General features: G+C 32.3%; 2 protein-coding genes and 1 long non-coding RNA gene across 4 annotated transcripts; all 3 read left to right on the forward strand.

Annotated features, from left to right (window-relative positions):
• The first annotated feature begins 1526 nt into the window (after window positions 1–1526).
• Window positions 1527–5228, forward strand: LOC108345336 (protein DETOXIFICATION 34). 2 transcript variants are annotated; one of them, XM_052867694.1, is made up of 7 exons: window positions 1527–1887; window positions 1968–2593; window positions 2798–2854; window positions 3666–3935; window positions 4131–4249; window positions 4365–4451; window positions 4661–5228. In XM_052867694.1, exons 1-6 carry the CDS (start codon window positions 1627–1629, stop codon window positions 4436–4438), a joined length of 1407 nt encoding a protein of 468 aa, XP_052723654.1. In that variant the 5' UTR covers window positions 1527–1626; the 3' UTR covers window positions 4439–4451; window positions 4661–5228. The 2 variants fall into 2 exon arrangements, with proteins under 2 accessions (XP_052723654.1, XP_017439420.1); XM_017583931.2 differs by having other exon boundaries at window positions 1529–1887; window positions 3666–3904; window positions 4661–5225.
• A 344-nt stretch (window positions 5229–5572) lies between these two features.
• Window positions 5573–7019, forward strand: LOC128193662 (uncharacterized). Its single transcript, XR_008245076.1, has 3 exons — window positions 5573–6023; window positions 6142–6244; window positions 6850–7019. It is a non-coding gene; the product is annotated as an uncharacterized LOC128193662 (long non-coding RNA).
• A 9189-nt stretch (window positions 7020–16208) lies between these two features.
• On the forward strand, window positions 16209–19058 carry LOC108345182 (protein DETOXIFICATION 35). Its single transcript, XM_017583762.2, has 7 exons — window positions 16209–16628; window positions 16813–17435; window positions 17582–17638; window positions 17964–18202; window positions 18317–18435; window positions 18521–18607; window positions 18747–19058. Exons 1-7 carry the CDS (start codon window positions 16368–16370, stop codon window positions 18822–18824), a joined length of 1464 nt encoding a protein of 487 aa, XP_017439251.1. The 5' UTR covers window positions 16209–16367; the 3' UTR covers window positions 18825–19058.
• The last annotated feature ends 2653 nt before the right edge of the window (window positions 19059–21711 follow it).

Raw genomic sequence — 21711 nt, forward strand, 5'->3', positions numbered from 1 at the left:
TCACGGAGGCGGTGGCGACGTGTCGAAATCGAGCAGACCGGTGTGCTAGAGAAGGCTTTCGAGGCGGGCCGGCGCAGGCTCTGGCGACGCTGCTGGAGTCGATCGGAACGCTGTCGAAGACTTTGAGGTTCACGTATTCCGAGACCTTCGAGAAGTGGCCAATCGACGATTTGGCCTTCAAAATCAACTACTTCATGCGCAAGAAGGTAAGTTTTATTAGATTCTGAATAAAATTCATAGTTTTAAGTGAAATTGAGTGGTTTCTATTTCTGGGCGTGTAGAAAGGTGCAAGCTTTTGGGGGGATTCTGACTTTGGGAATATGTGTAATGGTTTGCATTTTGCAAGGTAATATGGCAGTTGCAAGTGTCTATGCTGGGAGTGATTATGTGCAGCTCAAAGGGGATGGGATAATTGTGGAGCTGTACCAAGATATGATCATGGAAATTCTTTCGTGGCTTCCGGTGAAAGATCTCCTACTATTCAAGTACGTTTCGAAAGGGTGGAACCAACTTTTCTCTGATTCGGTTTTGCGGCGCGGCGGCTTTGGTTTTGCAAAGGAGATGACAACGAAGATGAAAGAGGCAGTAGCGATTTGGGGTTGGAAGGTTTTTCAAATTGGTTCTCTTGTGGTTTTTCTAAGTGCAGGCCATTTTCCTCCTCTTTTTTGCTTACATAATTTTTTTTTTAATTTATTAAATTCCAGATCATTACTCGCAGCATATTTTTTTTAATAAAATATTCACCTTAGTATATTCACTTCAATACATTTTAATGCCGTTTGTGACAACTTAACGGTTAGGACAAAATTGGCTCAATTTTATAAATATTTGGACCCAATTGAGATATTTTATAAATATATAGACCCAATTGAGACAATTGAAAATATGAAGACCCACTTGAGATTCCTATACAAATACAAGAACCATCTCAGGATTTAAACCAATTTTTTTATATCCTCCAAATCCATATACAAGAACCATATAAGAGTTTAAACCAATTTTTTTATATCCTCCAAACCCATCTGCACAAATCCACGCTAATATATGAAAGCGAACATAAAATTAATCCCAAATCTATCCGCACAAACCATTCTCTACATTGTATCACCTCAAAGCGAACATAGCATTAGTTTTCCCTTTCATTTGACTTTTAAGATAAGATTGTTCTTATCTTATAAAATCTCGGTGGAACATTAAGTGCAACAAACAAATATTTTTAAGGATTAACATAAGGTTTTAAATTTAAGTCAATTCTATAAATTTACACCTATTTATATTCTCTAAAGTGATTTTACAACTTCCAACATCATATTTTTGTCATTTCTTTAACATTTGTTTTACTCATGTCTGGTAGGTTAAGAAGACAGATAAAGCAAATCAGTAGTCTTTAGACATAATAATTACTGCCAGTCCAAATTTTGTCCACAAAATTATGATCAACATTCTCCAGCTGTGGCGCTTTACTTGTAAGATGCTTGATGTAACACTACACTAATACAATTCAAATTTCAATAATGCCGATATTTTCACTGAGAAAAAGACCTTACACATATGTAACCACATGCTGATTATACTTATAACAAATTTCATTCTCAGAAGCTGTGTGAAGGAAGAAGAACTCCTGAAATGGAGACACCATTAGTGAGCCAGAAGTTTACTTCAGAATCTGACTATTCTGCAGTGAAAAGGTTGAAGGATGTTAAATTTGTATTGTGGACAGAGACAGTGAAGATATGGAAGATAGCTTTGCCAGTGGCATTGACCCATCTCTTTCAGTTCCTCACAAACTCCTCAACTTCCATCTATGCTGGTCATCTAGGTGACATTCAACTCTCTTCAATCTCTGTTAGCCAAGGTGTTCTCAGTTCCATCTATTTTTACTTGCTGGTTCGTTACCACATGCCTAAACTCTCATACTTTGCTCCTTTTTTCTTCATCTTATCTAACTCTCAACTGCAAAATTGCAGTTTGGTATGTCATCTGCACTGGCAACACTTTGTGGCCAAGCTTTTGGAGCAGGGCAGATTGTTTCTACTTGCATTTATGTTCAAAGGTCATGGATTATACTCACCATCACTTGCACAATTCTCTTGCCTGTTTATGTATATGCCACACCAGTGTTGAAGTTGCTAGGCCAAGATGAAGAAATAGCTGATCTTGCTGGCACATATTCTATACAATTGATTCCCCACATGTTTTCCTTTGCTATAGTTTTTCCCACCCTAAGATTTCTTCAGGCCCAGAGCAAGGTTAAAGTGATCATGTGCATAGCATTTGTGGTTCTGCTCATTCAAAATGGCTTGCTTTACATGTTCATACATGTGTTTGGTTGGGGTGTAACTGGTTTAGCCATGGTGAGTGACATCATAGGGTGGCTCTATGCTTTGGCTTTGGTTGTGTATACCATTGGATGGAACAAGGAAGAATGGAGTGGATTTTCTTGGATGGCATTCAGGGATTTATGGGCATTTTCTAAGTTATGCCTTGCTTCATCTGTCATGATTTGCTTAGAGCAATGGTATCTTACATGCATTATGCTCCTTGTTGGTCTTCTACAGAATCCTGTCATTTCTGTTGCTTCCTATTCTATTTGGTAAGATCATGAACTTTCAATTTAGAGTTATAAGATTGATTTAGTGGATTTGAAAAAAAAAATACTAAGAACTAACATTTCCCTTAAAACAAATCAACTTGCACTTGTTTTAAGATGTTTAAATTGGTAAGTTAAAACACTTTTTACCATGATTTTCACTTTCCAATGAATAGAACTCTTTGTCTTGCTTTTTGTGTTTTTTAGCTTCAATGTTCAGGGTTGGCACTTCACACTGCTCCTAGGAATAAACACAGCCATAAGGTGAGTCACTACAAATTATAACATGACAGTTTATGCAGATGAAATTTTTCTGAATTTAATTTCTCAGAAAACTGTAAGTGGTAGCATATTATGTTAACTAGACGTAGACAGTTATGTTTGATGCATTGACATCTTTCATTTTTCAAAGAAAATAATGATAGTAATAGAACATGTTAAAAAGTGAAAAGAAATATAAATATAATTATATAATGATCTGTTTTCTTTACTTATAATTTTACAGTGTGTTAAATTCTTGTTTTGTGGTACTTGAAATTTGCATTGTTTTGATGCTTAGTTAGGATAATTAGAATTGAGTTCAATACTGTCAGCTGTTATTTTCTTTATTTTCATTCTCTGAATTTGCCTATCGCAAGTATCTAGGATTGTGTAGAAAATATGGCTATCTCAATGTAAGTTAAGTTTTTAAGAAACTTTTTGGTTAAAGGCTATTTGAAGCATTCATCTAATATGACTTTTATCATTATGAACAATATAAAGAATGAAAACTTCTAGTAGGAAGTTAGTTTACAGATTATATATAGGAAGTAAAAATTAAATTTCTCAAATGATGTATATTTAAATGTACTAAGAATAAATTTCTCAAAAGAGAGAAAATTATGGCTTATGGCTAATTGGAACCATAAATAAGATTTAAAAGCAGATTACATATTTTCAGAAGGGTCTGTTAATCTGTGACTTGTTTTAAATTTGGTAACTTAAATTTGAAATGGCACAATGCATAAACCAAAAGTTATGATTGATGAAAGTGTTTGAGTTCTTGGTTTGATTTCTGAATCTTTTTGTCTCCAAGTGTTCGTGTATCCAACACGCTTGGCATGTCACATCCAAGAGCAGCGAAATACTCTTTCTATGTGGCAATGTTCCAGTCTCTCCTCCTTGGTATTCTTTTCATGACACTTATTTTCCTCACTAAAGAAGATTTCGCCACCATCTTTACTAGCAGTGAGGATATTATACTAGCTGTCACCGAATTAGCATATCTTCTTGGTATAACAATGCTTCTCAATAGCATATCACAGGTCATTTCAGGTCAATATTTACTCAGACTAATATCTCCAAGGTTATATTTAGGTTTTTGATTATTTTTATTATTCTATTCGTATTTGACTCAATTAATTTTTTATTTTCTTTTTTAAATAAAGATTCAATGTATTTAAGTTGATATTAATGCTATTTGAAAGTATTGAGTATTAAAACTTATATTAAGTCTTTTTTTTCATAGATTGAGAACATTTTCTTTTATATATTTGCATAGGTGTGGCCATTGGAAGTGGATGGCAAGTGATGGTTGCTTACATAAACATGGCATGTTATTACATTGTTGGACTCCCAATTGGAATTTTCCTTGGTTTCAAGCAGCATTTAGGGGTCAAGGTAACAATTTTCTTTTTACTTCAATGTCTAAGATATTTACAATGCAATTTCTCTTCATTGAACATTTACAATGCAATTTCTCTTCATTGAACATTTACAATGAGTGAATATTTAGGGTCTCTGGGGAGGCACAATGTGCGGCAGTATTCTGCAGATTTTAGTCCTCTTGCTGATTATTTCGAAGACTAATTGGACCAAAGAGGTAACCTATATATATATACTAAGACTTTCGGAGTAATTCAGCAGCTATTTTTTGGCAACCACTTCAAAAATTTGCACGGATGGTTTTTGCTGCTAATTAATGTTTGATTTGTTTAACAAACTTTCATGCATGAAATTATTCATATATATTGTTTAATCTATTTTCTTTACTATGAAATATATACTTGATGGTTTTTTTTATGACTGCAGGTGGAGCAAACAGCTCATCGCATGCGAACATGGAACATTGACAACTACCACTAAGAGGATGTTACATGAGAAAGGCTACGTAATAATATGGCATTTTCAACCCACTTTCACAAAAAAAAAAATGTGGAAAATTAAACACACATATATTTTGTAGTTTATTACAAATTTGACATAATTATGCAATTTTTTATGTGTTTATGAGAAAATTCATTTAGGTTATTATATCCATGTATTGATACTAGATCAATATAGGCTTAATACCCTATTTTGTCTCCAGTTTCACTCGACAATGTCAAATTAGTCCATCCTTTAAAAAGTGCGTCAATTACGTCCTTACTTAATAAAATTTATATGAATGAAATCTCTTCCGTTAAATCCGTACAGACGGCGTTAATAGAAGAGAGAGAAAAATAATTAACGTCGTTTGTACGGATTTAACGGAAGGGATTTCATTGATATAAATTTTATTAAGTAAGGACGTAATTGACGCACTTTTTAAAAGATGGACTAATTTGACATTGTCGAAGGAAACTGGGGACAAAATAGGGTATTAAGCCATCAATATATACACTATTTAGACTTCTTTTTGAAAACATTTTCATGATTTTGTTCTGCGTTTCAAATAGATAAAAAAGAAAAACGTACTTAAATTATTCTTTATATCAACTTCTAAATAATATATATATATATATATATATATATATATATATATATATATAAATTATTTTTTATATCAACTTCTAAATAATGTAAGACATCGTAGGGGAAATAATTTTTTATTTTTGGAATTTTTTTCATTTTCTTAATTATATATACACAGAACTGGGCTTTAACGTCACTCCATAGACGTCGGACACCCTCCTAACCAACGTAAATTATTGATCGGTGGCATTTTCGTAAATAAGTTGGACATGTAGACGTCTGTTACGAGGGTACCCGACATCTAGGCTACTATAGACGTCAGTCCCTCCCGTAACAGACGTCTATATGTCTGACAGGCAGGTGAAAAGTCATTTTTTTCTGCCATATAGACATCGGATCCCGCCACCCCGACATCTATATATGACTATAGACGTTACCCCCCTGTAACGGACGTCTATATGGCTGATAGGGTAGGTGAAAGGTTAGCCTAGACGTCGGGCACCCTCCTAACAGACGTCTATATGCACCGTGAATATTAATTTTTAAATCCGAAAGGCGTCATATTAGTGAGGGCCCCGACGTCTAGGCTATTATAGACATCGGTCCCTCCCAACGCCCGACGTCTATAGCCTTATATACAGGAAAACGCGAACCTGCGGGGAGTTACGTTCATTGTTCATTGTTTTCCTCTCGTGTTTTCTCTCTGGCATTGCATTTCCAGGTGTGTTTTCTCTCTTTTGGACCGTTTAAATTTACTTTTACGTCGATTAAATTACTCTTTGATGAAATATCTTCCATTTGAATCGATTAAAATATGTTTTCGTTGCGTTTTGGTGCAGTTTCTGGTGTGTTCTTGGGCGACATTTTTTATCCTTTTTGGCCTACGTTTTTGGGCGTGCACTCCTTCATTTTCCTCCATTGAGTTTTTAATCTGCTAAGAAGGTTAGCTTGTTGAAAACTTTTTTGTGTATGGTGTTATTGGCTTTTGTATGCATATTATTGGCTTTTGTGTATGCATGTTATTGGCTTTTAAGTATGCATGTTATTGGCTTTTAGGTATGCATGTGTTATTGGCTTTTGAATATGCATGTGATTAAGTTTTGTTGTGTTAGATTGTTATGTTAGATTATAAGTATCAAATCATTGAGTGAAATTTATTTCCCGTTTGAAATTTAACACAAACGATAAATCTTTTAATCGTTTGTATTAAATTTTGAATTGTCCGATTGGACAGTTTGGGAAAATTATTTTTCATAAATTGCTATAACATGTACGTTGGAGTTTATGGATAAGATTGATAAAATTTCGGTTCAGATTATTTGTGTTGTTCTCCGGATGCATATTTGATTGTGGTCATCCGTGACCACTCTCATTTTGTTTATTTCGGAGATCAATGCGAAATGTTGTCGAAATTTTATCAAATTTATCATGTTAGACTTCTTTGCACGTGACTTAGCAAATTATGAAAAATAATTTTTCTGAATGGGTAGGGCCTAACCTTGTGAGATTTAAAAAATTGAAACTGATGAAGTGTGTTACGAACATAGTATGGATCGAAGCTGGATGAAGGAATGTCGCATCAGTGAAGAATATGAGAAGGATGTTTCAGTGTTCTTGCAATATTTTCAACAAAATGTAAAGTCTGTGAATGGGACATATTTTTGTCCTTGTGTTCGTTGTCTTAATCAAATACGAAAAGACTTAGGCAATGTGCGTGACCAGCTACTCCACAGGTATAATATTTTTATTATTAGTATTTGTATGTTAAATTTAAAAATATTTATTGATAACTTTTAAATTCTTATCTTCAGTTCACACGTCCTCAGAAGCAGCTGATGCATGAACCAGTCATAGATGAAAATGATGAGATGGCTGAAGCGGAGGATGATCCTCTATCAAACCTAATGACAAGATTACCCAAGTTGAAGAGAGGACCATTAGAAATATACTGGGATTTGAGACTATTTGGTCTCCCCCCATGTGCCATTATATATCACATTCAATGATGCATTGGAGATCATTGGGGGAGACAAGATGTTGAATATTTCCATCCTTTAACTATGGTGCATGTAAGATAGTTAATTTTGTCTTCCATATTAGTTTTATTTAGATTCTTAGCTTCTAACAACTTAACTTTGTTGTTTTAGGTACATGGACACAATCGTTGTAGACCAAGGTCGCTCTTCCACGTACGAATTTCTTGAACCTTAAACCATTCAAGCTTCTTGTAACACACTTAAAAGCAAACAATATTATTTGCAATCATGGATGGCTGAGTCAAATAGAGACATATACTTTGTGCCATACATTGATGGGTATGTTTTGTTTTATGTAAGAGTTCATTAAAGTTTACTTAATTAGTTTACTAACTATTTATGATTCATGATAGGTCTCACTAGCAGCTGATGGTCATCATTCCCAAACAAGGTAAAATTATATGGTTTTGTTCGCTGCATAGGAAGATGAAAAATGACTTGAGAAGCATGCTTCAAGGGTAAGTGTTTCTCCAAATTTGACTTTGAATTTCATGTTGACCTTAAATTTTATCATAAATATAGTTATATTAATTTTACTTTGTGTTTTCAATCTAAATAGAGTTATGGGTAAATCCCAAGGTCAACTAGTTCAAGTTTTGTATCCAAAGGTTTTAAGTCATTTATAGTTCTAATTCATTTTCTATGTTATTGAATTATCTAAATTCATGACTATTTAGTTTGTCATTTTAGTGTAACAAGCAGCTAGATTCATGGGAATGTGGCTGTTATGCCATATCTTGGATTAAGACCATCATTCGAGCTGCCATTACAGATGACTGGAATGAGGTAATGATGCATACCTTCAATACATTACAAATCAAATTCATCTTTGAACATATATGAAACCATATCGAATCTTTCTTCATTTTACAACGCTTCAAGAGTACATCTCCTATACTAGAGGACACAATTAGACAGATAAGGTAGGAGTGGACAACTTATCTTCTGCAAAGATGGAGCTAGGAACACTTATATTTGTTGTTGAACATTCCTTAGGTTTAGTTTAAGTTTATATTTTGATAGTTTCGGTATTGGATTGTTTTTTAGATTAATTAGAACTTTCTTTAGTTGAAACGCATATATATATATATATATATATATATATATATATATATATATATATATATATATATATTATATACTGTTTTGGGACAATTTTTTGTTTTTCATGTGTGGTTTTATTGTAAAAATAAATTAATTTTTTTTACAAAAAAAACGTAGTAGACGTCTGTTAATGTCATGTCCGACGTCTATAGACGTCTGTTAGTGCACAAACAGACATCCAATGAGTTATAGTGGACAAAACGTTCTAGGTCTATAGATGTCAGACACAAATACATCCGACGTCTATATAGACGTTTGATTTATGTGGACCGACGTCTATATAGACGTCTGGTGCATACAGTCCCACCTCTATATAGACGTATGGTGTATACAGTCTGACATCCCATTAACGTCACCCACAAAGACGTCGGATTGGGATCTGACATTAAAAGACAAAAATAACAGACGTTAAAAGCCTTTTTACGTGATATAAAATATTATTTATTTTAAAATTCAAAATTTTGTCATAATTTTATCTTTAAAAGATAACTATAAAATTAAATAAAGAAAATGTATCTAAATTGTTATGATTTCAAATATGTTAAGACAATCTCATCAAAATCAATAAATTCATCTCAATTATTATTCACTTTAAAACAAAATATATCATCTCAATTATTATTCACTTTAAAACAAAATATATCATCTCAATTATTATTCACTTTAAAACAAAAAATATTATCATAAATCTATATTTAAAAGACACCTAAAAAATAAAGCAAAATATATTTAAAATAATATGGTATGATTGATTCTTAAATCTTACTAATCATACTTTTTTTTTCTAAAAGTTCCTTATGTTTAGCGATCACGTGAAAAAAAACATTTGATATAATTTAAGTACTTTTGCATAATACAATCTGATAAGTTAAAATTAGATATTTTATGTCGATGCTTGTCCTAAACGGGTCTAATAACATCTTAATTATATTCTTTTCAAAAGTTTAGTGTACCTAAAAAATCTATATATTGACCGACAATATTTTTACTTAATGGATAATATTTATAAAATACAGTATAATAAAAATAATTTTATATTGAAATTATTTATTTTAATATATAATAAAGAATTATCAAGTGATAATTCTTAATTATTGTAAAAAATGAAAATAATAAATATAATTAATTTACTTAATTATTGTATTTAAACATAAACGAATCCATTGTAAATAAAGCTTCGAATACAGCTTTAATATGAATGAAACAAAAGTATCAATCATCTCACTTTATTTCATTGTTTATATATTGCTTGAAATCTTCTACTTTTAACAAAACATTTTGTGGATATAATGGACGTCAACATTCTCCACCACTCATGGTACGATCAATTAATTCCATCGCCATTATCGTGGTTTACCTTTTCATGCCCCACTTTTGTCCTTATGATTTTCACAAGAAATAAATTAATTTTGTTTCTTCTACGCAAACTTCCTACACCACTCTTTGTTTCATAGAATGCTTTATAGTGTTGATATTGTTAGATTAAAAATAAGGTTGTTTATTACATACTTAAAAATACTAACTTATATATGACAGAAAATAGAAAGTTATAGAAAATAGAAAGTTATTGACATTTTCCAACGAAGATATCAACCATCATTTGATAAAGGCACTAGTAGAGAGATAAAAAACATAAAGTTATACTTTCCACTTCTTTTTTCTGAGAGAACTTAGGTTACATTACTTCGAAACTTGATTTGATTGAGAAGTTAATCATTAGTACCAGTAGTGGTTGGTTGGTGCATTGTGTCAACATTTACCTGGATTTTGAACATTTTTACCTTGATATTTTTCACATGATGGTGTTTGACAATTTTCCTTTTATACATTTTACACAACAGTAGAGTTTCATTAAGTTGATCGAATGATGTGATAATTTGATTTTCGCCATTATATTTATAACAACCTTTTAAACTTATATTAGTTTCACAAAAAAGTAACGTACACTAAAAAAAACAAGTATTACCGACGATTAAATTTCATCTTTTATTTTAAAAAGTTTTTCGTCAAACCAAAATTCGTCGGTAAAAGTATAATTGATAATATTTACTGATTGACCAAAATTTGTCAATAAAATTTGTCGATAAATATCATGATCTCTTTCATCTTCTTTCTCCTCTCTTTTTTTCTTCTTCTTTCTTTTAACTTATTTTTTCTTTGGCCTCCTTCACCTCCTCCGCACATATCGCATTTGACCCTTAATTTTTAGTGGAGAGTGCATCTTCCCTGATCATCACGTTGAGAATCCACTATATTAGATTTGGTTTCGTTAATGAATTTGTGTTTCATGGTGAGATAATTAGAAGATAGTGCATAAGAAAATGGAGATCTAGTGAGATGGTGTTCTGTGTGGTGGTTGAAGAGGCATATACGTGATTTAGGGTTTGCACGAATTGCTTCAAGGTGCATACATCTAATTGGATGAAGATGCAATCTGGTGAAGGTGGTTGACCAGGTATTATGTGGTCATGTTTCGTTGGTGGTTTGTCTAACAGAGGAGATTCGGTGATGCACAACTTTTGGCAGTTTGTAGTGCTCGAACAAGTTATTCGTGTTTTCTGTTTGGTGAATTGAGAGAATGGTGACACTTGCAAAATATCCTCACGATTTAGTTTCATGAAGTAGTATTGTGATGGAGGGACATAGTTGTGTTGTTGTTCGCAATTTAGTTTTGATGCGGGTATAATGGAAGTGCATGCTAGCTTTTATGCATTTATGTATTAGTGATTTTGGATTTTGAAAGTGAAATTGTTAAAGGGAAGAAAATGAGATAATGTACCTAGAAAAATTTTCACCTTTTTCATCTACAAATTTACCAACAAAAAAGTTCGTTGATAATAAATATTTAAATTATTGATGAATGTTATAAACAAATTTTCAAATTAAAAATTATTAAAGTATTTTATCTATGAAAAATATTCGTCAATAAATAAAATAGATATTTTTAATGAATTTATAAAAAAAAGTAAAATCCATCAAATAATAAAAGTCATTTGGTTAAATTTCAGTAATAAAAATTACAAAATTTATTAATAATTTAAATTTATTAATAAATTTTTTTTTCGTTAATAAAATTTTATGGATAAATTGAAGAATTTTTATAGTAGTGGAGAGATGAATATAATTGTTTAATTTAAGAAAAATTAATTGTGTGACATTATGTAATTATGAATTTATTTCTTATAGGAGTTAATTTAGGAGAGATTTTTTAAAAGTTAGGTTTTTTTTTAAGAGGACTTTTTTGTAAGCTAAAACTTGGTACATTTTGCTAAAATGTACCGACTAAAAAAACCCTTACATAAATTAGCAAATCATATTTGCTAATTTATCTAAGGGTTTTTTTAGTTAGTACATTTTAGCAAAATGTACCAAGTTTTAGGTTATAAAAAAGTTCCTATTAAAAAAAAACTAACGATAAATCTAAGGGTATTTTAATAATTTTAAAATTTAATTTAAAATAAAAAATAAAAAAGTATTTATTTATCATCTGATTGGTCCACGTGTATGAGTAGTTATTACCTTTTATTATATATTTTTTTTAAAAGGTAGTTTTTTTTTAAAATAAAAAATAAAATAAAAGGTAGTTGTTTTTTAAAATAAAAAATAAAATAAAAAGTAATAACTACTAATACACATGGATCAATCAGAATGATAAATAACTACTTTTTATTTTTTTATTTTAAATTAAAATTTAAAATTATTAAAATACCCTTGATTTAAAGTTAGGTTTTTTTTTAATAGAAACTTTTTTGTAACCTAAAACTTGGTACACTTTGCTAAAATGTATCAACTAAAAAAACCCTTACAATAAATTAGCAAACCCTATATATATATATATATATATATATATATATATATATATATATATATATATATATATGTGTGTGTGTGTGTGTGTGTGTGACTTGAGTCTTATTTTATATAAAAACATGTAACATCCCAGATTATATAGAAGCATATAACATAGTAAGTCCACATTTAAATAAAAGAGAACAGTTAGAGTAGACTGTAAATAAAGTTTGCTAAGTTTACAATCATCCGATAAGGAGTCATAATTTAAAACTTAAGCATACTAGAGTATTTCAAAAGATAAGGAATAACTGATAGAATCCTAAGGAGACTAAGCAGCAGCATCATCTTCCTCCAAAGCCTACTCCAGAGGCACCTCATCCATCTATGCTTACATCCAAGTGGATGATCATCGCAAAAGAAAGCATACCCAAGCAAACACAAACACACAAGGAAGGGTGAGCTAGATATAAAAATCATGTTATAACAGTCATAGGCAACATGCAGGTAAAGACAAATATACTATACTATACAAACATGACTTGTGGCACTTAAACTTGACTCGTCCGGACTTAGAATGATTGTCGAGCTATGGCGGGTTATGCACTCTTGGTGGCTTCTACTGCTTTGCAAAGCCATTGCCAATGGGTTTCACCCTACCACACTCACAAGGTTAGTCCGTTATCACTCACCTTGGGCCATACTAGAAGCACCTAAGACTAGGACCTCCTGCTACTCCTCACCACATGGATCAATCCTCTCTACTTGAGAATGAAAGACCATTGGAGCGTCAGGAAAACCCCCAAGACTAAGCTACCATGCAAATCATTCTAAACACACTAAAAGGGCACCACCATGTATCCCCCCTTAAGGATCATGGAATTACGTCCAATACTAATACTTTCCACTTTAACACCAACATGATAATGCACACATAAGCCCTTAAAGCAACTATATTCACCTTAAAACCTGCATAAACATCAACACAAAAGAAAAAGAGAAAGATGGGAATTGAAAACCATTGAGCTAAGAGCTAAGAACTAAGTATGTGAAAAGAAAAAGAAAAAGAGAAAGAAAAGACAAGAAAAAGCAAAGCTCAATGCAAAGAAAAGATGGGAATAAGTAAGAATGATTGTGTTTATATGATTCTCTTAACTCAAGGGTTTTGCGATCTACAAAAACCATTTTTCTTGTTAGCCCAGCCACATTATAAGCCATTGAAAAGTCCTTGTGATGATGCATGCTTGTGAATGTATTTGATTATGGTTAAATGAAAGGCAGAGTCCATTCATGTGACATGGTGATAGTAGAGTGAATGAGTGATTAACTCTTATACACTTGTGTGTTTGAGTGAAACACTTTATCTAGTGAGGAAAGATTCCATGAGCACATGAACATATATGCTTAGTTGATTGATCATTCATGAAAAGGAGCATTTGTTGGATATTAGGTGATTATGTGAACAATAGAGCATTTGCATGTCTTGATTGAAGTTTTTGTCATGAGCTTAATTGAGTACTTACTTATCTTGGAAAGAGGACTTTTGAATGGAGTGAACCATTGTATTGATTGGTAGAAGATTGAGTTACATCTTGTTTGCTTGAAGACAAGCAAAGTTCTAAGTTTGGGGTTATGATAACAGTTGAAAAATTGTTATTTTCATGCTTAAAATTAATACTAAAAGCAACCTTTAAGACTTAGAAACTAGCTTAGAATCATGTTTTTGTTCATATTTTCAAAAATAAGAGAATTGGACAGGTTTAGGCTTGATTTCAGTCTTTTATGCAGGTTTTAAGGTGAATATAGGCCGAACAGAAAACATCAACACATAATGAGCAAGACCGAACACCCTGTGAATGGTGGAGACCGAACGATATCTCTCTTCCCAAAGACAGGACCGAACAATTCATAAAAGGTAAGATTGAAGAAGTGACCAAACACTATTCAGGACCGCTCACTAAGAGAGACCGAACGCTACCTAAGACCGAGTAATATCAAGACCGAACGCTACCTGAGAGACTGAACGCTACTTAAGAGACCGAACGCTAGCTGAGACCGAACGCTACTTAAGAGACTAAACGCTACCTGAGAGACCGAACGCTACTTCAGAGACTGAACGCTACTTGAGAGAACGAACGCTACTTAAGAGACTGAACGCTACCTGAGAGACCGAACGCTACTTGAAATCGAACTCTACTTAACAGAATGAACACTACTTAAGTAACTGAACGCTACCTGAGAGACCGAACGCTACCTGAGACCACCCACTAAGACCGAACGCTCAACAGCGCATGGCCGAACGATTATCAGTTCACTTTCGGCGAAACTGCATAATTCTACAGAATTGATGCAGAATTATGAACAACACCTAACATAACCATTCCTAACCATTTTTACTAACTTCTAACACCCTTAATTCTTGTTTTATACTTAATTAAACTTTTCTAAATGATTATAAACATTTGTACTACCATTCTAAAGTGATTAAGACTCAATTTCAACTCTAAAACACCAATTTTCCCAACTTAGGGATCCAAAACCCAATCCTACTGTTTTGCACCTATTTTGATCAGTTTAGTGACTCAAACAAGTCACAATACACTAGCTAAGACTATCCCAACAGCCCAGTTGCGCTTTAGACCTCAAATGCCCAAAATCACTACCTCACTTCCTCTCAAAGTGACTAAAAACCACAAAACTCCAAATTTTTATCCAACTAAAAATATACCAGATTTCACACTTAAATCACTTCCAATTGGTTAATTATAGCAATTCAAACCCATCCAAATCAATTCCAAACAGCTCAACACAGTTTCATGGATTTCACATATCAACACATACATTACAACATACTCAAAACGCAAAATACAACTCCTAACAGTGCACCAACTCAGAATCCAATATACATACACTTCATGCAAGCAATTTAAAGAAGTATTCTAGCTCCCCTTACCTTGGAGTTAAGTAGTATAGTCCACCAGAATGCTCTAACAGTGCCTCACACAACAAGGACTCGATCAAACCCCGCTAAAGAAGGAAAATTTAATCGGATGGTTGCGAAGCTCACTACGCCGCGGTCACTTGAGCACCACCTAATCCAACATGCAATGACTGAATGTGAGGGAATGGTAGAGAGAAGGTAGAGCAAGGTTAGGAAAAATAAGAGTTCTAGAGAGAAGGGAAAGTTGACTAATGAACTCAAATTTTGAAAAATCCCTTCTAAAGTTATGATATACTTAGTTTTACTGACCTGACTGCCTCATCATAAGACCCAATTACTCTTGGTCCATTTTTCAGGTGATTACATAACATATTCATATATGTTATATACTGATTTAGTATAAATTTTATTATATACAATAGTAAATAAAAATTAAAAGATAAACCATAAAATAAAAATATTAAAAACAAGTATTCTATGACAAATATTATAAAAATATAAAATAGTGTATATAATCATGATTTAAAATAGAAAGATAATAAGAAATTATATATAAAACTACAACTTTTCTAAAAGTAAAATTACATTATTAATATACCGACAAAAAAAATAACATGAAAGTTATACATAAAAACACGACCTTCTAAAGAAATTGTGTAACTTATAGTATAATTAATTCTTAGAAAATATTATATACTTTTTAAGAAATTTAAAATATGTTACTTTTTTATTTATTTTACTATTGAATTTAAAGTAAGGTGTATGAGGTTTTGTAATCAGAACCGCAGACGCCTAAGAATCGTATACCTGAGGAAAGTGCCTGAGACATCTGTGACAGGCCATCTGAAATTTCAAAATGATGTGATAGAAAACCATTTTCACTTAATAAATTCTCAAAATTTTGACTTAATAAACTCTTTCATTTTTAGTTTTAACGCTTAATTTATGTCTCTATTAAATATCCATTATAATTAGCATCTTTTGAATGAAAAAGAAAATGGTTAATCACCTCAATTATGCAGAGACGTTAAAATACAAATCTTCTGTGAATCCAACATCTCTGTCCACTCACAAAATTTTCAAACCCCACTTCTGTCATAAGGATTTTTAGGTTCATATAGTGTAACAGTGAGGTTATCAGTAAATTACATAAGAAAATTCTGTCTGAGAAAGTGAGAAGGGAAGAACTCCAGAAATGGAGACACCATTAGTACCCCGAAAGTTCAGTGCAGAAGCTGACTACTTGGCAATGAAAGGGTGGAAGGATGCTAAATTTGTTTTTTGGACAGAGACAGTGAAGATATGGAGAATAGCATTTCCAATGGCACTGTCTGCACTGTTTCAATTATTCACACTGCTCTCAAATTCAGTCTATGCTGGTCATCTTGGAGACCTTGAACTCTCTTCAATCTCTGTTTACCAAGGTGTCCTTGGTTCCATCTATTTTTACTTGTTGGTCAGCATCTCTCTTCATCAAAAGCTTCTTTTTTTCTTCTTCTTTACATTCCTAAACACAGGAAAATGAAGTTACAAAACCATTGATGACTAGTACAATCTATTCTTGATCATCTTCACATATGGGAAACTTTGGTGTTGATTTCTCTTTTTATCCTTTCTAACTTTCATGTACAAAATTGCAGCTTGGTATGTCTTCTGCACTGTCAACACTGTGTGGCCAAGCTTTTGGAGCTGGGCAAATTCAATCTACTTGTATTTATGTTCAAAGATCATGGATTATACTTAGTTCCATTTGCATAATCCTCTTACCCATTTATGTATATTCCACGCCAATCTTAAGGTTGCTTGGCCAAGAAAAAGAAATTGCTGATCTTGCTGGAAGGTATTCTAGGCAAGCAATTCCCTACATGTTTTCCTGTTCCATAACTTTTCCATTGCAGGCGTTTCTGCAGTCTCAGAGCAAGGTTAAAGCTATTATGTGCTTTGAATTTCTGGGTTTTCTCTTGCAAAATGTGCTGCTGTACATCTTCGTAACTGTGTTTGGTGGGGGTACATCAGAGATAGCCATGGTCACTAACATCGTAGCATGGCTTTACGCTTTGGCTTTGTTTGTGTATACCATTTTTTGGTGCAAAGAATGGAGTGAGTTTTCTTGGATGGCATTCAGGGATTTGTGGGCATTTGCTAAGTTTAGCTTTTCAGCATCTGTGATGAGTTGCTTGGAGCAATTGTATGGTACATGCATTGTTCTCCTTGCTGGTCAACTGGACAATCCTGTCATTGCTGTTGGTTCTTACTCAATTTGGTAAAACTATCAACTTTTACTGATCTTCTGCTGTTTAAATTGGTCATAATACACACTTTTTCTTTGATTTTCGTCTTCCACTCAATTCAATTTAACTCCTTTTTGTTCACTGGTTTTCTTTTATATATATACTTTTGTATTTGTAGCTTCAATGTTCAAGGTTTGCACTCAATGCTGGTCCTTGCAATAAGGGCTGCCACAAGGTCAGTAACCATAAAATAGAAACATAGATGTAATATTACGTTACTGACGTAAGAGGTTGATTATATATTTTTAACTAAATTTTGATATATTTTGGTCTCAAACTTAATAAATGAATAAATATAATCCTTTTTCATGTATCAATGTTAGGTTTTTTTAGATATTAAACAGTGTTCTAGACTGACATTTAGATCGGAACGTGTCAAATGATATAAAAAGTTCAAATGTATCCTAAAATACAGAGAACCAATATGTATCAAAATTTAAGATAAATCAGTTAAAGTGATTCTTTGAATTGATCTGGTTATTTGTTCTGTGCCATTCAAGCATTCGGGTCTCCAATTCACTAGGAATGTCTCATCCAAGAGCAGCCAAATACTCTTTCTGTGTGACAATGTTGCAGTCTCTCCTCCTTGGAATTTTGTTCATGACTCTGACTTTCTTGAGTAAAGAAGAGTTTGCCAAAATCTTTACCAACAGTGAGGAAATGATAGGAGCTGCTGCTGATTTAGCATACCTTCTTGGTGTATCAATGGTTCTCAATAGTGTTTCACAAGTGATGTTAGGTGGTTCTTTGCTTTTCCAGCTTCAACTTTATTCTATAACATGCTATCCCTATCTCATGATTGTTCCTCAATTATTGCAATTAACTCTAATGCTTTTCTGACATGTCCACAAAGGTGTGGCCGTGGGGAGTGGATGGCAAGTTATGGTTGGTTACATAAACCTGGCATGCTACTACATTGTAGGACTCCCTATTGGATATTTCCTTGGTTTAAATCAACATTTAGGTGTCAAGGTAAGAATGTTCTTGTCATAGTTTCTTTAAATCAGCATTTTGAACTTCCTTAAAATTTACACACCTATATGGTTTTGTTCCTTAGGGTCTTTGGGGAGGCACATTGTGTGGCAGGGCTCTTCAGATTTTAGTCCTCCTTGTGATTATTTGGAAGACCAACTGGTCTAAGGAGGTAATTTTCCAAAGTTTTGCAACTATCATGAAGTTAGTCAGATGGAAATGATGCTTTTTGTTTGTTTCCTTAAGTTTAAAATATTTTCTGGTGTAAAATCTGTGTATTTTGGTGTAATTTATGAGGAATATGATTGCAGGTGGAGCAAACAGCTCATCGCATGAGAATATGGAGAATCAACAACCACCTCTTGGATGACATGGGAAACGTTACATGAAAAACAAAAATGTTTCATTTTGCTAAAAACGTTTCAATGATTGCTGGTGGAACCATGTTTTATATATAATATTATGCCAGAGGATGATTTATTTGTATATCATAGTATATATATATATATCTATATATATATATATATATATATATATATTTTGAAAAAAGTTCTGTAAGCAAGAGAATGAGAAAATGTGAAGTAGTTTTTCCTGATTTTGAAATGTACTTCTGAAGCATGTGTTTATGAAAAAGTAAAGAATGAGTGATTCAAAATAAAATCTTTATATAATATTAGATACCTTATTAAATTTTTTTATATTTAAAATAGGGTGACAAAAAAGATTAGTCAGTTCCATTTTGTTTGAGAGCAGATTGAAAATTTTAATTTGTTTCACTAAGGAGCGAGTCGGTAGGTTAGTCCGCTAACTTTTTTTAATTTTATATTTTTAAAATTTAGTTTACATATATTGTATAAAAGCTTTAAGAAAATAAAAAAATATTTTCTATAATATTAAAACTAACGTATAAACGGGTTGAAAATAAAACTTTGAAGAAGTTATATGAGTCGTTGTAATTTATTTTAACAATTAGACTTCTCTAATTATTTATTTTTCAATCTTCATAGTTTATTATTTCCTATTTGAGTTAAAGTTTTTAAAATAACATTATATTTTATTTTAAAAGTGGTTTCGAAAAGAATTTTCAAACTTTCATAATTACTTGTGCCTCCTTTTATATAAAAACTGGTTCCACAACCGCAGATGTACAAGCCCACTAAAAGGATGTTTCTTTTAAAAAAAGTAAACAGTATCGAAAATTATTTTATTTCAATAAAAATCCTTTAATTTCTTAACCGCAGATTTTTTTTTGTCATCCTAGTGTAGTCCTTGTTGGTTTGATTGGCCTGCAAAGAATGAGGTAGAGTGGATTACCCCACCAAACTAAAATGGACCGAAAATCTTTGATCAATTTTACACAAAAATTAAATTGAAACGTTAACGAATTGGCTTGTAAAATATTTTAATTTTTAGTTTTAAATTTTTTTTATGTGTATAAATATTAAAAAACATGTATTTAATTATAAATATTTTCTAAGCATATTAATCATATAAATATTTTTGAACCTTTTAATTAATAAATTAATTTTTTAATCAAATAAATTAAAATAATTATTACATTTATATATTAAATTACTTTAATATAATTAATAATTGAACCATAATTTAAAATATTAATGATTAAATTACAATAAAATATATATTTTCATCATAATATACTATAAAAAAATTAATCTTTTAAATATTTTTATTTTAATTTTTAATTTAAGAAAGAGGCCCACCTTACATTTGGCCTTCTAAATTTTGGTGGATTTAGATGTCATGATCCACTTTATCATTTTTACTTGTATACATGAAAAGAAATATTTAAAGCAATTAAAGAAAACTCTATTTTAATTTGATTAGTGTAATAATTTATATTACATCATCAACAAGTTTTGCATATTGATCAACATTATTCTTTTGTCCCGTGCTTTGTTTTTAATTGTTGTTTTTTGCATTTCATTATTTTATTTAAAGTGTTGAGTTTTTAATCATTTTCTTTGGTTTGTTGTTATTTGAGAAAATCTTGAAGTTATTCTTCAAATGTTTTGTTCTTAATTTTTTTTTAATTGAACACAAAAATATATGGGTGTTGTTACTATGTGGTGTGTAACATCCCAAAATACAGTAACACCATATAGTAGAATTAATTACATTTAATGATAAACAAATCAGTCTCAAATTAACGAAAGCAAGGGTTTAGGCTGAACGGCCTTACAAGAAGTTAAATAAGAAAACACGCTCGACATAAACGTACCCAACCAACGGTTACAAAGCACAGATACATACCGATCGACCAAATAGTATAAAGATCGGTCCAAAAATCAGTACAATGAAACATCTAATCTAAACAGCTAACCGAACGTCTACCGTTCGGCCTTCACTTCAACATCTACAAGGGTTGCTTCCTCCAAATTCTCCTCTTCCAGCGTTTCCTCGAGTAACGCCTCACCATCTGCTCACATCCACACGGATGATCATCGCATAGACAGGACGGACATACAATGACGATCGACAACGCAAGGAAAAGAACACAGGGTAAGCTTATTGAATTTAATTCAAGTAAAATCACTCAATTCATAATATATCAAACATATCAAATATTTCACAACATATAATTAAATCAATCCCTTAACTCAAATCAATTCCTGATACTAGACTAACCGTCCGGACTGTATGAATCTGTGTAGCTACAGGCGTCCTTGCACCCGAGTGATGTAGTAACTGTATTACACTCGACAGCTACCACTCGAGGTTAGTCCGTTTCTTACGTCGCCCATGTTAACTTATGGACTAAGGACCTCCTACCATTCCCACACATGAACTACTCTCCTCTACGTGAAGATGAGTATCACGGAATATCAGGATGGACCAAGCCAGCATTAGCATAACCACAGTCATACTTTACAAAATTCCATATTCAACCATGAGTCGTTCCTCCCTGGAACGCTCGTCCAAAATTCACAATCATAGTTCACCTCATATAATGTTCATCATTTATAATCTATCACTTTTATTTTCATTTTTGTCTTTCTGTCCAAGTACATAAAAATCACGACCTCTTTATAACGAGAACGAATGTGAGGAACGAGACCGAAGAACTTGCCCCGTTCCAAAATAAAGTAATACCGGCTTCAAGATAAATAGACGACCTATATTACAAGGTGGCTCGACACGGTCGGTCGACCCAGATGGACGACCTACATTAAGAAGGTTGCTCGACACAGATGGACAACCTGTATTACGAAGGTTGCTCGACACAGTCGGTCTGCACAAATGAATGACCCGTATTAT

This window comes from Vigna angularis, chromosome 8, assembly GCF_016808095.1.
Source record: "Vigna angularis cultivar LongXiaoDou No.4 chromosome 8, ASM1680809v1, whole genome shotgun sequence".
Classification (NCBI taxonomy): domain Eukaryota; kingdom Viridiplantae; phylum Streptophyta; class Magnoliopsida; order Fabales; family Fabaceae; genus Vigna; species Vigna angularis.